The sequence below is a fragment of the Hemitrygon akajei genome, chromosome 24 (assembly GCF_048418815.1).
Source record: "Hemitrygon akajei chromosome 24, sHemAka1.3, whole genome shotgun sequence".
Classification (NCBI taxonomy): Eukaryota; Metazoa; Chordata; class Chondrichthyes; order Myliobatiformes; family Dasyatidae; genus Hemitrygon; species Hemitrygon akajei.
This window is the reverse complement of record NC_133147.1, coordinates 14,219,930-14,234,542: the sequence shown is the minus strand read 5'-3', so window position 1 is coordinate 14,234,542 and position 14,613 is coordinate 14,219,930. Positions and strand designations below refer to the sequence as shown.

The 14,613-nt window shown below is 43.9% G+C and overlaps 1 protein-coding gene across 5 annotated transcripts in view; it reads left to right on the top strand.

The window, feature by feature from the left end:
• Positions 1–2,575, top strand: part of pacrg (PARK2 co-regulated) — a 448,472-nt gene extending 445,897 nt beyond the window's left edge. For all 5 annotated transcript variants that reach the window (XM_073028379.1, XM_073028378.1, XM_073028375.1 and 2 more), the window contains one exon: positions 2,032–2,575. In XM_073028379.1, the coding sequence (XP_072884480.1) occupies positions 2,032–2,192 (161 nt within the window). In that variant the 3' untranslated portion in view covers positions 2,193–2,575. The remainder of the gene's footprint in view (positions 1–2,031) is intronic.
• The last annotated feature ends 12,038 nt before the right edge of the window (positions 2,576–14,613 follow it).

The window sequence follows — 14,613 nt, the reverse complement described above, 5'->3', positions numbered from 1 at the left end:
CTAAGGAGAAGGGTAAACAGTCGACGTTTCGGGCCGAGACCCTTCATCAGGACTGGAAAGGAAGGGGAGAAGCCAGAGTAAGAAGGCGGGGAGAGGGGAGGAAGAAGTACAGGGTGGACCCGAAATGCCAACCATTTACTCTTTCCCATAGATGCTGCCTAGCTGCTGATTTTCTCCAGTGTTTTGTGTGTGTTGCTTTGGAGATCCAACATCCGCAGGTTTTCTCATGTTTGTGATTCTCAACTACAGAACTCCACTCACTGTATATACTTCTTCTTGTTTTTGAACTGTTCTCCATAAACTCTAGAGACTGATATGTGTGAAAATCCCATGAGAATGGCCGATATTTGCGTTAAAGAACAGGTTTGCAGGTGTACCTAATAAAGTGGCCACCGATCGTATCTCGGTGCCGTTCGGTGATGTGTTAAATAAACTTCTCAGTACAACGACTGGTGAACCCCGGTTCCCATGAGAAGTAAATAGGGGGGAGGGGTGAGAGGATTTCCCACTGAATCACTAACCATACTGCCAAGCAACACACACAAAATGCTGGAGGAACTCAGCAAGCCAGGCAGCGTCTATGGAAAAGAGTACTCAGCCAGCATTTCAGGCAAAGACCCTTCATCAGGACTGGAAAGGAAGATAAGAAGGTGGGGGGAAGGGGAGGAAGAAGCACAAGGCGGCAGGTGATAGGTGAGACTGCGAGAGGGGGAGGGGACGAAGTAAAGAGCTGGGATGCTGATTGGCAAAAGGAATAGCGGGCTGGAGAAGGGGGAATCTGGAAGAAGGCCATGGTAGAAAGGGAAGGAGGAGGAGCACCGGAGGAAGGTGATGGGAAGGTAAGGAGAGAGGTTGGAGAGGGAAACAGGAAAGGGGGAACGGTGAAGGGGAGGGGGTGGGGACAATTACCAGAAGTTTGAGAGATCCATGTTCATGCTGTTAGGTTGGAGGCTACCCGAACGGAATATAAGGTGTTGCTCCTCCAGCCTGAGTGTGGCCTCATTGCGGAGGTAGAGGAGGCCATGAATTGATATGTCACAATGGGAATGGGAAGCCCCCTCAGAACATTAAACGGCTAGAATATAAAGGCAAGAATGTAACGTTGAGGTTTTATAAAGCACTGGTGAGGCCTCACTTGGAGTATTGTGAGCAGTTTTGGGCAGCTTCTCTAAAAAAAGGATGTGCTGACACTGGAGAGGGTTCAAAGGAGGTTCACGAAAACAATTCCAGGATTGAAAGAACTGAATTCAATTGAATTTAATTGACTTTATTTCTTACATCCTTCACATACATGAGGATAAAAATCTTTATGTCTCTGTCTGAATGTCCAATGTGCAAGTTTAAGTAATTTGTGACTTGTCACATGAAAAGTGTTTGATGGCTCACTGGATTTCAGAAGAGGGAGGTGTGATCTCATTGAAACCGTTCGAATGTCGAAAGGCCTCGATAGAGTGGACGTGGAGAGGATGTTTCCTATGGTGGGGGGAATCTAAGACTGGAGGACACAGCCTCAGAATAGAGGGACATCCTTTTAGAATGGAGATGAGGAGGAATTTGTTTAGCTAGGGAGTGACGAATCTGTGGGATTAGTTTCCACAGGCAGCTGTGGAAAGCAAGGTGTTGGGTATATTTAAGGAAGAAGTTGATAGGTTCTTGATTGGTTGGGGCATTAGGAGATATGTGGAGAAGGTGGAAGATTGGGGCTGAGAGGGAAAACGGATCAGCCATGATGAAATGGTGGAGCAGACTCAATGGGCCAAATGGCCTGATTCTGCTTCTAAATCTGAAGCTGTTATAGTTACGATAAGATCTCTATGTGCAGTATTGTAATAGAGCCATGTTCAAGGAAATGATCTGGCCATGTCCCATAGAAGAAGTCTGAACTATGTTACACTACCAGCAATTATCCACGTTGATGCTCCTCAATGACTCAAAAGCCTTGAATATTCCCCAAGCAGAAAACAAATGTAATTGAATAAGATGGTTTTTTTAAAATCTCTGAACTGAATGTCCTTATTCTCTTCTCATCAGTAAACTCAGGAGATGGCATTGACTACAGTCAGCAGAAACGAGAAAATATCGGCGACCTCATAAACGAGACGCTGGAGGTGTTCGAACGGTTTGGAGGGGAAGATGCATTCATCAACATCAAGTATATGGTCCCCACGTACGAGTCCTGTGTACTAAATTAAGCAAATAGAAAAAAAGGAATGTGCTGAAGGACTGAAGTCTTCCTGCTCTTTTTCAAAATCATCCTAATATTTTTCAGATAATTAAAATGTTATTTGAAATAGAATCTTTTGCAGGAAGTACATTATTGATGGTTAAAACAAGTTAGAAGATGGTAGAATTGAATTAACATTGCACTTCCATTTTTCATCTTTATTTGATTTGATATTTCATCTTTAAAGATCTCTAGTCCCTATAGTACCTCGACAGCAGGTAATGTCCATTTTATTAAGGAGTACGCTACAGAAATTAGCTGAGCGTTTATGAAAAATCTGTTGATGTACACACACAATAATATTGCCTGCAAACACTGAATTGTTTCTTCAATAAAAACATTCATTTTGGAGTTATATTCTCCATTTCATCTTTTTTTTAATGCTAAGCCTATGAGGATGATTTTTCAGTTGTCGGCTGAGGTTCCAGTGTTCTGAGGATGAACGTTACATCAATGTTCTATTGTTGAAAATCTGGTATCTTTCATTACAGAGGGAAAATTTTTCTTGGGCCCAGTAGAGTAAAGGCCATTGATGACCTGCAATTTCCATCATCCAAAGTCAGTTGGAGTTCTGAAATTCTGGTACCTTTCATTACTGAGGGAAAACTTCTTTTTTCTTTTCCTTGGGCCCTTGGTTCCCGCTGGAGCTTGATGACCTCCCGTTTCCAGCATCCAAAGTCGACGGTATGGTTGGGATTCATCGATGCTTATGCGATCCATTGTACCCACTCTACAAGGGATTGGCCTATACAGCTTCACCAGAGCCCTGTTGGCCAGCCTTACCCATTTCCACCTCTCACGACGGGGATGCAGGGTTGGACGTTGAGAGGCACCGAGGGTCATCCCACAACCCAAAAGTTGGAGGGTAGAACTATACTCTCCCTCTCCCTCCATTGATGATGACTGTTCTGCTGAGTTCCTCCATCATTTTCGCCATAGGGCTCAGGAAGTGGCCCTTCTGCCCAACCAGTATGTGCTAACCAGGATTCTCATCCAAGCTTTCCCACTTTTGACCCATATCCTTTAAAACATTTCAATCCATCAAGTGTCTTTTACATGCAATGGTTCAATTTAAATCAGAGAATGTATATAGTATACAGCCTGAAATTCTTACTCTTCACGGACATTCATGAAACAGAAGAAAAACTCCAAAGTATGAATGACAGAAAAATATTAGAACCACAAATCCCCCTCCCCTCCCACACGCAAGCAGTAGCAAAGCATCAACTTTCCCAATTCCCCCTCCCCCTACTTGCTCCAGCAAAAGCAACAGACACCACCCCCCTCCCACCTTCCACCATGCAAGCTGGAGCAAAACACCAAAGAACATGATCTGAAGAGGTATCCCTCCTGGCACAGCGAGAGGGGAGACCAACAGCTCACTGTTTCGATGTTACAAACTCCAGCGTCACTTATTTTGAACACTGCTGTCTCGATGTTCCAATCTCCCGCGACGCTTCATTTGGCAACCCCAGCAAGGAATCGGGCCAATTTCAGGGCCACGCCCCGAAGGTGTGCACATTCAAGGCTGCACCGCAAAGGCACACATCTTCCAGGCTGCTCCTGGAGATACCAAAAACGCTAGGCTGCACGGAGAGCTCCGACGGCGGAAACACACTGCCGTGAAGAACCACAGTTTGAATGCAGCTGTAGATCACGGACTCCGACAGGACCTCATTTCACCTTGCAGTTAAGGTACTGGGATTTCCTCAGCCACTTTCTCTGGTAGTTCATTCCATATACAGATCACACTCTACATGAAAGTTTGCCCCTCAGGTTCCTATTATATCTGGCCCTTTTTATTCTATTCTTCATTGCCCAACCCTGGGGAAAAGACTGTGTGTATTCACCCTCTCTCCACCCATCATGATCTTATAAACATCTGTAAGATTATTCCTTGCCCTCCAGTCCTTCAGTAAATAAAGTTTCAATCATTTTCCACTCAAGGGCATTGAGTACAGAAGTTCGGATGTGATGTTGCAATTGTACAAGAAGTTGGAATATTGTTTTCAGCTCTGGTCCCACTGCGTTAAGAAAGATGTCATTGAACTGGAAAGAGGAAATTGCCAAGGACTTGAGGAAATGAGTTATAGGGAGAGGCTTGAATGGAAAATTCTACAAAAGGTAGTGGATTCAGCCTAGTATATCATGGGCAAAGCCTTCCCAACCATTGAGCACATCTACATGAAAAGCAGTCGTAGGAAAGCAGCATCCATCATCTGAGATCTCCAGCATCCAGGTCATGCTCTTCTCTCGCTGCTGCCATCAGGTATTAAGATACAAGAGCCTCAGGACACGCACCACCAGGTTCAAGTACAGTTACTACCCCTCAACCATCAGGCTCTTGACCAAAGAAACTCACTTGCCCATCCATTGAGATGTTTCCACAACCAATGATCTCACTTTTATGACTCTTTATCTTTTTTATCTCATTCACATTACTTGTTGCTATTTATTTATATTTGCATTTGCACAGTTTGTTGTCTTCTGCACTCTGGTTGATCTTTCATTGATCCTGTTATAGTTACTATTCTATAGCTTTGATGAACATGCTCACAGAAAAATGAATCTCAGGGTTGAACGCGGTGACACACGTTTCTTTGACAATAAAATATACTTTGAATCTGGAGTGTTGCTGAAGTGTTGAATCTGGAATGTTGCTCCAGATTCCAGCATCTACATCATTTGTGTTCTTCCTTCTATACTGAACCCAGCAGCCAATTTGCCCACAGTCAGCTCACACAGAGTGTCATTGATGACGAGGTAACTTTAGAGTTATAGAGTTACACAACATGGAGAGAAACCCTTTGGCCTAGCTGATCCATGCTAGCTAAGAAATCCAATCCAAGCTATTCCCATTTGCCAGTGTTTGTCCTTTAACCTTCTCAACCTTTACAACCCATGTACGTGTCCAACGTCTTTTAAAAGTTCATAATGTACCTACCTAAACCATTTCTTCTAGCTGCCCACTAGACTATAAGACATAGGAGCAGAATTAGGCCACTTGGCTCCACCATTTCATTGTGACAGTTCCCTCTAAGCCCCAATTTCCTGTCTTCTCCCCGTATCCCTTCATGCCCTGACTATTCAAGAATCTATATCAACCTCTGCCTTATATATATATTCAATGACTTGGCCTTCTTAGCTGCCTGTGGCAATAAATTCAACAGATTCACCATGCTCTGGCAAAATAAATCCCTCCTCAACTCCATTCTAAAAGGATAAGCCTCTATTCTGAGACTGTGTCCTCTGGTCTTAGACTCCCCCACCTTATGTAACATCCGCTCCACATCCACTCTAGTAAGGCCTTTAAACTTTCAACAAGGTCACCCCTCATTCTTCTGAATTCCAGTGAGCAGAGTCCCAGAGTCATCAAAACACTCCTCGCATGACAATCCCGTAATTTCGGAAGCCCATGTGTTTGCATGTGTAAAAAAAAAATTGCCTTTTGGGTTCCCACTAAATCCTTTCCTTCTCGCCTTAATCCTAAACCCTCTAGTTCTCGATTCCCCAACCTTGGGAAAAACGATCGAGTGCATTTGCCCTATCTATGTCCCAGACGAAGATGACTGAGAGATCAATATTGGGCAGGACACCACAGATATCTCCCTTACTCTTCTACAGAAATTGAGCATTAGTAACACACACAAAATGCTGGTGGAACGCAGCAGGCCAGGCAGCATCTATAGGAAGAAGCAATGTCGACGTTTCAGGCTGAGACCCTTCGTCAGGACACATATAGATGCTATAGACTCCCATAGATGCTGCCTGGCCTGCTGCGTTCCACCAGCATTTTGCATGCATTGCTTGAATTTCCAGCATCTGCAGATTTCCTCGTGTTGAGCATAAGTATTTTTTTTGCATCAGAGAGGAAACAAAGCTTTGTTTTTCTGTTATAAGAGCATAAGCTGGAAACATTCAGCAGGTCAGGCAGCAGTTGTGGAACGAGAAACTGAGTTAGAGTGTCAAGTTGAAGGTCTTTTATTAAACCTGAAATATTAAATATGATTACCTTTCCTCAGATGATCTCCGACCTGCTGCATACATCCAGTTTTTTTCTGTTTTGTTTTATTATTCTGCTTTTCATAATCTTGCTTTCCTATCTCATAATCAATCTATTGAGTACAGGAGATGGGATGTTATGCTGAAGTTGTACAAGACATTGGTGAGACCTAATTTGGAGTATTGTGTGCAGTTTTCATCATTGTCCTACAGGAAAGATGTAAATAAGGTTGAAAGAATACAGAGAAAATTTACATGGATGTTGCCGAGTCTGGAGGACCTGAGTTATAAGGAAAGATTGAATAGGTTAGGACTTTATTCCTTGGGACATGGAAGAATGAGAGGAGATTTGATAGAGGTATACAAAATTATGAGGGATAGAGACAGGGTAAATTCAAGGAGGCCTTTTCTACTGAGCACAGACAAGAGAAGATCTGCAGATGCTGGAAATCCAGGCAACAGATACAAAGTGATGGAAGAACTCAGCAGGCTAGGCAGCATCTATGAGAACAAAGTACAGTCAACATTTCAGGCCGAGACCCTTTGACAGGATTGGAGAGAAAAAGCTGAGGAGAAGATTTAAAAGATGGCAGGGGGAGGAGAGAGAGAAAACAAGGTGATTGGTGAAACCTGAGGATGGGTGGGGCTACAACCAGAGGTCATATGTTAAGGGTGAAAGGTGAAAAGTTTGAGGGGACCATGAGGGAAAACTTCACTCAGAGGGTCGTGAGAGTGTGGAACAGGCTACCATCCAAGTGGTGCATGTGAGCTCGATTTCAACATTTAAAAGTTTGGATAGGTACCTATGGATGGTAGGGTTATGGATCCCATGCAGGTCGATGGGAGTAGACAGTTTAAATGTTTTCAGTATGGACTAGATGGGCCAAAGGGCCTGTTTCTGTGCTGTACTTTTCTATGACTCTTTCTCCTGGAAAACTGCCATGGCAGAATCTAACCCCAATGCAAAATGATCAAACTCTATAACTTGTAGTTCCCAGTCACTGAAATTGGCTGCACCTGTGTGGCTTCAGAGCAGATACAGATAAGATAAATTAATTATCAAACCCGACTTCGTGATTTTGTTCTGAACAAGGCTGCTACAAGTCCTTCAGATAAGGCCCAAAACATACAGGTCATCCGGCCAAAAATGCAAAGGACTCACCAGACCTGGCAATAATCAGGAGACACAATGATCAACTTGTTGCTAGTGGTACTAGTGGTATAACAGTGTCCATAGCCCAAGGCTCACCAGGGACACAATTACTGAACAACAACAAATTAATGAGTAGAATTAGACACAAAATACTGGAAGACTAAATCACAAACAGGAGAAAATCTGCAGATGCTGGAAATCCAAAGCAACACACACAAAATGCTGGAGGAACTCAGCAGGGCAGGCAGCATCTATGGAAGAGAGTAAATTGTTGATGGCCAAGATCCTTCATCAGGACTGGAAAAGACGGGGAGAAGTTAGAGTTAGAAGGTGGGGGAGGAAAAAGTACATGGTAGTAGGTGATAATGTGAAACCAGGAGAGGGGGAGGGGTAGAGTTAAGAACTGGAAAGTTGATTGGTGAAATAAATAAAGTGCTGGAGGAGGGGGAATCTGACAGGAGAGGACTGAAGACCATGGAAGAAAGGGAAGGGAGAGCAGCACCAGAGGGAGGTGACGGGCAGGTAAGGAGATAAGGTGAGAGAGGGTAACAGGAATGGGGAATGGTGGAAGGGGGTGGCAATTACTGGAAATTTGAGAAATTGATGTCCATGCCATCAGGTTGGAAGCTAGGGGTCAGGCAGCATCTATAGAGAGGTCAACAGTCGACGTTCAGGCTGAGACCCTTCATCACGTTGGGCATTGATGAAGGGTCTTGGCCCAGAATGCCCATTGCTTATTCCTTTCCATAGAAGATGCTTGACCTGTTGAGTTCCTCCAGCATTTTGTGTGTGAAGCTTTAGAGAATGACCATAAAACCATAAGGCATAGGAGCAGAATTAGCCCACTCAGCCCATTGAGTCTGCTCCGCATTCCATCATGGCTGATTTATTATCCCTCTGAACCTCATTCTCCTGCCTCCTGCCCGTACCCTTTCACACCCTCACTAACCAAGAACCTATCGGCATTGGCTTTAATTATACTCAATGACCTGACCTCCACAGCTGTCCATGACAATAAATTCCACCGATTCACCTCCATCTGGCTAAAGAAATTCCTCCTCATCTCTGTTCTAAAGGGACTTTCTTCTATTCTGAGGCTGTGTCCTCTGATCTCAGGTCTCTCCCTGTAGGAAATGTTGCGGGCCAAGAATCCTGATGAAAGGTCTTAGCCCGAAACATAAACTTTATTCTCTCCAGTGATGCTCTCTGACCTACTGAGTACCTCCGGCATTTTACATATGTGAATCTAGATTTCCAGCATTTCAAAGGTTCAAAGTTCAAAGTATCAAAGTATGTGTGCTATATATAACCTTGAATTACAGGCAGCCACAAAACAACGAAACCCAAAAAAAACACATAAAAGAAGAAGAAAGTCAAACACCCAATGTGCAGAAAACTATACAAATCATGCTAACAATCAATGCAAGCAAATAGCATTCTGTACTCAAGACCACAGAGAATCTGTCCCCAGACGCTTCGTTCAGCACAGAGGGAGCAGTGAGCTGAACTGGCCTGACCCTTGCCTCCAGTACTGACACCTTTTCAATCTGGCCTGGTGCCTAAACCACCATCCAAACATCACGTTTCAGTTGCTTCGATATGCCCTGGGGCCCGGACTCCGCCGCCTCGATTCAGCCTGTGCCAGACTTTTCCAATCCGGTGTGGCGCTTCAATCGTTGTCCAAACATCGGGTTCAGTCATTTTGTTAAGCTGTCAGGCCTGGACCCTGCCGCCTCCATTAAGCCCGTACCCGACCCTTCCGATTCGGCCCGGCACCCAAATGGATCGAACCTTGGGTCTTCCCCGCTGTCTCGCCTTGCCACATCAAATTGCCTCCAAGTCCAAAGGGAAGTTACAACTTCCTTATGATGATCATTTGCCAGAAAGGGTGTGATTAACAAAGCATTTACTTGTTTTCCTTGATTCATTAGCCACCAACAGAAGTTGTTAAGATTCACTGCTGCCATCTTAAACTGGGAACAGAATCCCTTGTGTTAACGGTTAGAATTAATCTGCTGGTTGCATTGAATGACCTGTTACTGCTTGATTCAATTGTCGGGTGGAGTTTGGTGGGAAATATCCACAGCAAAGTGCCCATCTCTAATCATAGAGCATAGCACAGAACAGCACAGGAACAGGCCATTCAGCCCACAGTGTTGTGCTGAACCAGCTAAAAAGTAAATTTAAAACACCCAAAAATAAATCCCTCCTACCTGCAGTACACCATGTTCATATCCCTCCATTTTCTATAAATCCACGTGCCTATCTCTTAAAAGCCTCTAATGTATTTGCCTCTACCACCATACCAGGCAGTGCATTCCAGGCATCCACTTCTCTGAATAAAAAACTTACCCCTCACATCCCCCTCGAACCTACCCCCTCTCACCTTCAATGCATGCTCTCTGGTATTAGACATGACTACCCTGAGAAACAGATATTCTCTGAAAGCTCTGTGCCTCTCATAATCTTGCAAACCTCCATCAGATCTTCGCACAGCCTCCGATGCTCCAGAGAAAACCCAAGTCTGTCCAGCCTCTCGTGACAGCACATGCCCTCTAAACCAGGCGGCATCCTGGTAAACCTCTTCTGCACCCTCTCCGAAACCTCAACATCCCTCCTGTAGTGGGGCAACCAGAAATGTACACGATACCCCAGATGTGGCCTAACCAGAGTTCAAAGATTCAAAGTACATTTATTATCAAAGGATGTATAAATTACGTAACCTCGAGATTTGTTTGCTTAAGGTAGCCATAATGCAAGGAACCTGAAGGAACCCGATTAACGGAAAAAATTTGAAATAAAAGACCAACACCCAATGTGCAAGAGAAAGGGAAAAAAAACACAGATCATGCAAACAGTTGAAGTGAACAACAACATTCTGAAGCAAATTGAGTCCTCAGATCTATACCCCAGAGTAGGCCCAAAGCCTCGCTTATCAGTTCATCATATTAGTGGGCATAGAGCACAGTAGCTGGGGCAGTCTTCATAGCCTCAGTGCCATGGAGAGAGGAATGACCATCGTGGAGAGTGGTGAGGTTGCAGAGATCCGGCCTTAGTTAAGGAAACTGGGAAGATTGTCCATGTCTGCTTCTTTCCCGACTATTGGCTGCAATGCTTACACATGGTTCACACCTGCTTGGTGGAACTGTGGGAGGTTTGGACGGAGAAGCAGTCACAGTTCCAAGACCCGCTGAATAATTTGTTCAGGTCAACAAAAACAGAGTCACGATCAAAAGCATGATATGGAAAACATCATTACTGATTCAAATTTTGGTGGCCTTCAAGAGGAATTGCATCACTTGGAATGCTTACAAAGGTTTTGCTGTGCAATCCTGCCAATTTTTTTTTACATCAATAATGCCCCAAAGCTTCTGCATCAAAGAGGTTTCCTTTGGAACTAAATTAGAGACACAGCCATTGTGGACAAACTCCCAACAGATTGCAATAAGGGAAGAGTTTGTGTTCACACAGGATACCAGAAATTATTATTTCTATTCTTTTCTACCACATAGTTGTTTTAACACAGCTACAAGCTGCCAATTAATCTCTAACTGGAGAGACACCTCCTGTATCCTCCCATGTCAGAGTATTGGATTAATTGAGTGAGAACGAGCCTTCCAGGAATGCTAATTAGTAATTAGGAGAGATGTCTACACAGCACTAAACAAAGCTGAGGAGGAGACACAGGAGACTGCAGGCAAACAAAGGTAACCCTGATATTCCCATGGAAATTGGTGAAGGGTGCATTAATCAACCACATGTATGATATCCTGTCACAGATCGGAAGCAATTGGATGGATAACTTTATTTATTTTAGACCATAAAATGATATAGGAGCAGAGTTAGGCCATTTGGCCCATTGAGCCTGCTCCGCCATCTCATCATGGCTGATCCATTTCCCTCTCCTGCCTTCTCTCCGTATCCCTTCATGCCCTGACCAACCAAGAATCTATCAACCCCTGCCTTAAATATGCCCAACGACTTGGCCTCCACAGCCACCTGTGGCGACAAATTCTGCAGATTCACCACTCACTGGCTAAAGAAATTCCTCTTCAGCACTGTTCCAAAATCATGCCTCTCTATTCTGAGGCTGTGTCCTCTGGCTTTAGACTCCCCCACCATAGGAAATATCCTCTCCACATCCACTCTATCGAAGCCTTTCAACATTCGATACATTTCAGAATCAGGTTTAATATCACCAGCATATGTTGTGAAATTTGTTAACTTTGCGGCAGCAGTACAATGCTATATATAATAAAAGAGAGAAAAACTGAATATATATATTTGAATGACATCCCCCCTCATTCTTCTAAATTCTAGAGCCATCAAACCCTCCTATTATGACCATAAGATATTGGAGCAGAATTAGGCCATCGAGTCCGTTCCGCCATTCAATCATGACTGATCCTTTTTTTCTATCTCCTCCTCAACCCCAGTTCCTGGCCTTCTCCCCGTAACCTTTGATACCATGTCCAGTCAAGACCCTATCAATCTCTGCCTTAAATACACCCAACGACCTGGCCTCCACAGCTGCACGTGGCAACAAATTCCACAAATTCACCATCCTCTAGCCGAAAGAAATTTCTCCACATCTCTGTTTTGAAAGGGTGCCCCTCTGTCCTGAGGCTGTGCCCTCTTGTCCTAGACTCACCCACCATGGGAAACATAATTTCCACATCTACTCTGTCTAGGTCTCTCAATATTCGAAAGGTTTCAATGAGATCCCCCCTCATCCTTCTGAATTCCAGCAAGTACAGACCCAGAGCCATCAAACGTTCCTCGTATGATAACCGTTTCATTCCTGGAACCATCTGTGTGAACCTCCTCTGCACCCTCTCCAATGCCAGCACATCTCTTTTAAGATGAAGGGCCCTAAACTATTCACAATACTCAAGACGAGGCCTCACCAGTGCCTTATAAAGCCTCAGCATCACATCCCTGCTCTTGTATTCTAGACCTCTTGAAATGAATGCTAACATTGCATTTGCCTTCCTCACCACTGATGCTACCTGCAAATTAACCTTCAGGGTGTTCTGCACAAGAACTCCCAAGTCCCTTTGCATCTCAGATTTTTGTTTTTTCTCCCCATTTAGAAAATAGTCCACACATTTGTTTCTGCTACCACAATGCATGACCATGTATTTTCTAACATTGTATTTCATTTTCCACCTTCTTGCTCATTCTCCTAATCTGTCCAAGTCTTTCTGCATCCTACCTGTTTCCTCAACACTAACTGCCCCTCCACCAGTCTTCATATCATCTGCAAACTTGGCAACAAAGCCATCTATTCCATCATCTAAATCATTTATATACAGCATAAAAAGAATGGAACCAACACTCATCCCTGTGGAACACCACTAGTCACTGGCAGTCAACCAGAAAAAGGATCCTTTTATTCCCACTCGCTGCCTCCTACCAATCAGCCAATGCTCTAACCATGTTAGTAACTTTCCTGTAATACCATGGGCTCTTAACTTGGTAATCAGCCTCATGTGTGGCACCTTGTCAAAGGCCTTCTGAAAGTTCAAATATACAACATCCACTTCATCTCCTTTATCTATTGTACCTGTAATCTCCTCAAAGAATTCCAACAGGTTCATCAGGCAGGATTTTTCCTAAAGGAAACCATGCTGACTTTGTACTATCTTGTCATGTGTCACCAAGTACTCCATCACCTCATCCTTAACAATTGACTCTAACATCTTCCCAGCCACTGAGGTCAGGCTAACTGGTCTACAATTTCCTTTCTGTTGCCTTCCTCCTTTCTTAAAGAGTGAAGTAACAGTTGGAATTTTCCAGTCCTCTGGCACCATGCCAGAGTCCAATGATTTTTGAAAGATCATTTCTAATGCCACCACAATCTCTAATGCTACCTCTTTCAGAACCCTAGGGGGCAGTTCATCTGGTCCGGGTGACTCTGTACCTATAGGTCTTTCAGCTTTTTGAGCACCTTCTCTTTTGTAATAGTAACTGCACTCACTTCTCTTCCTTCACACATTACAACATCAGGCATGATAACTCTTTCTTCACAGAATCCCGGAAGCCCACATAGATATCACTCCATTTGTGTGTGTAAAAAAAAAAGTTGCCTTTCAGCTTCCTATTAAATCTTTTCCTTCTCACTTTAATCCTGCACCCTCTATTTCTTGATTCCACAACCTTGGGAAAAAAGAATAAGTGAATTTGCTCTATCTGTGTCCCAGATGAAGATGATTGAGAAATCAATAATGGCCAGCACACCACAGATAAGTGTGCTTTTAAAACTCAAACTTCGGCCCGTTCTTTACAACTTATCTTTCATCTCCTCAAACCTAATGATGTATTACATTATAAACTTCACCTATACACCTTATCTTCATCATATATAAATAAAATACGTGTCTCTTTTCAGGGCAGAAAAATCTAAGCATCACTCTTTCTGCATTTGTCAACAAACGCTGCTATCAAGGTTTCAAGTGAAGAAAATAACTAAGGAACAGATGGCATGGGAGCACTGCATACAGGGCGCAGGAAAGAAAAATCACACAATGAATCACACGTCCAAAAAATGTCTTCTGTTCTACTGGTTTCAGTGAATATCAATGATATGTGAAGGAGAGTGTGAGGCGAAGAGTAGGAACTATACTTTCTCTGCTGGGTAATCTGATATTCCAGTTATCAAAAACTCTAACATTTCAAGTGCACACTCAAATTTTGTAAAAATTTTAAGGGATTTTATCTGCCTTTGCATCACTTTATTGTTATATTTTAGCTAAAGCAAACGGGTTCAAGTCCTGAAGAAGGATCTCAGCCTGCAACGTTTACTCTTTTCAGTAGATGCTGCCTGACCTGCTGAGTTCCTCCAGCATCTTGTGTGTGTTTCATTAATTACTGTTCCCATTTTCCTCACCCCTTTCATGAATGTTTCTCCCTTTCCCTCTGCACCTCACCACTGCCTCAGTAAAGCAGCTGGCAGAATCAAAGCCCTCTCCTACCCTACATATTCTCTATTCTTCACCCCCCCCCCCTCCCCCACCGTCATGCACGTACCACCAGGCTCAGGGACAGTTTCTATGCCAACTTTATCCGTTAGTCTCGTGAGACCATGGATTTGTGCCTTGGAAGGTTTCCAGGGTGCAGGCCTGGGCAGGGTTGCAACCGGCAGTTGCCCAAGCTGTAAGCCTTCCCCTCTCCACACCACCGATGTTGTCCAAGGGAAGGGCACCAGGGCCCAAACAGCTTGGCACCGGTGTCA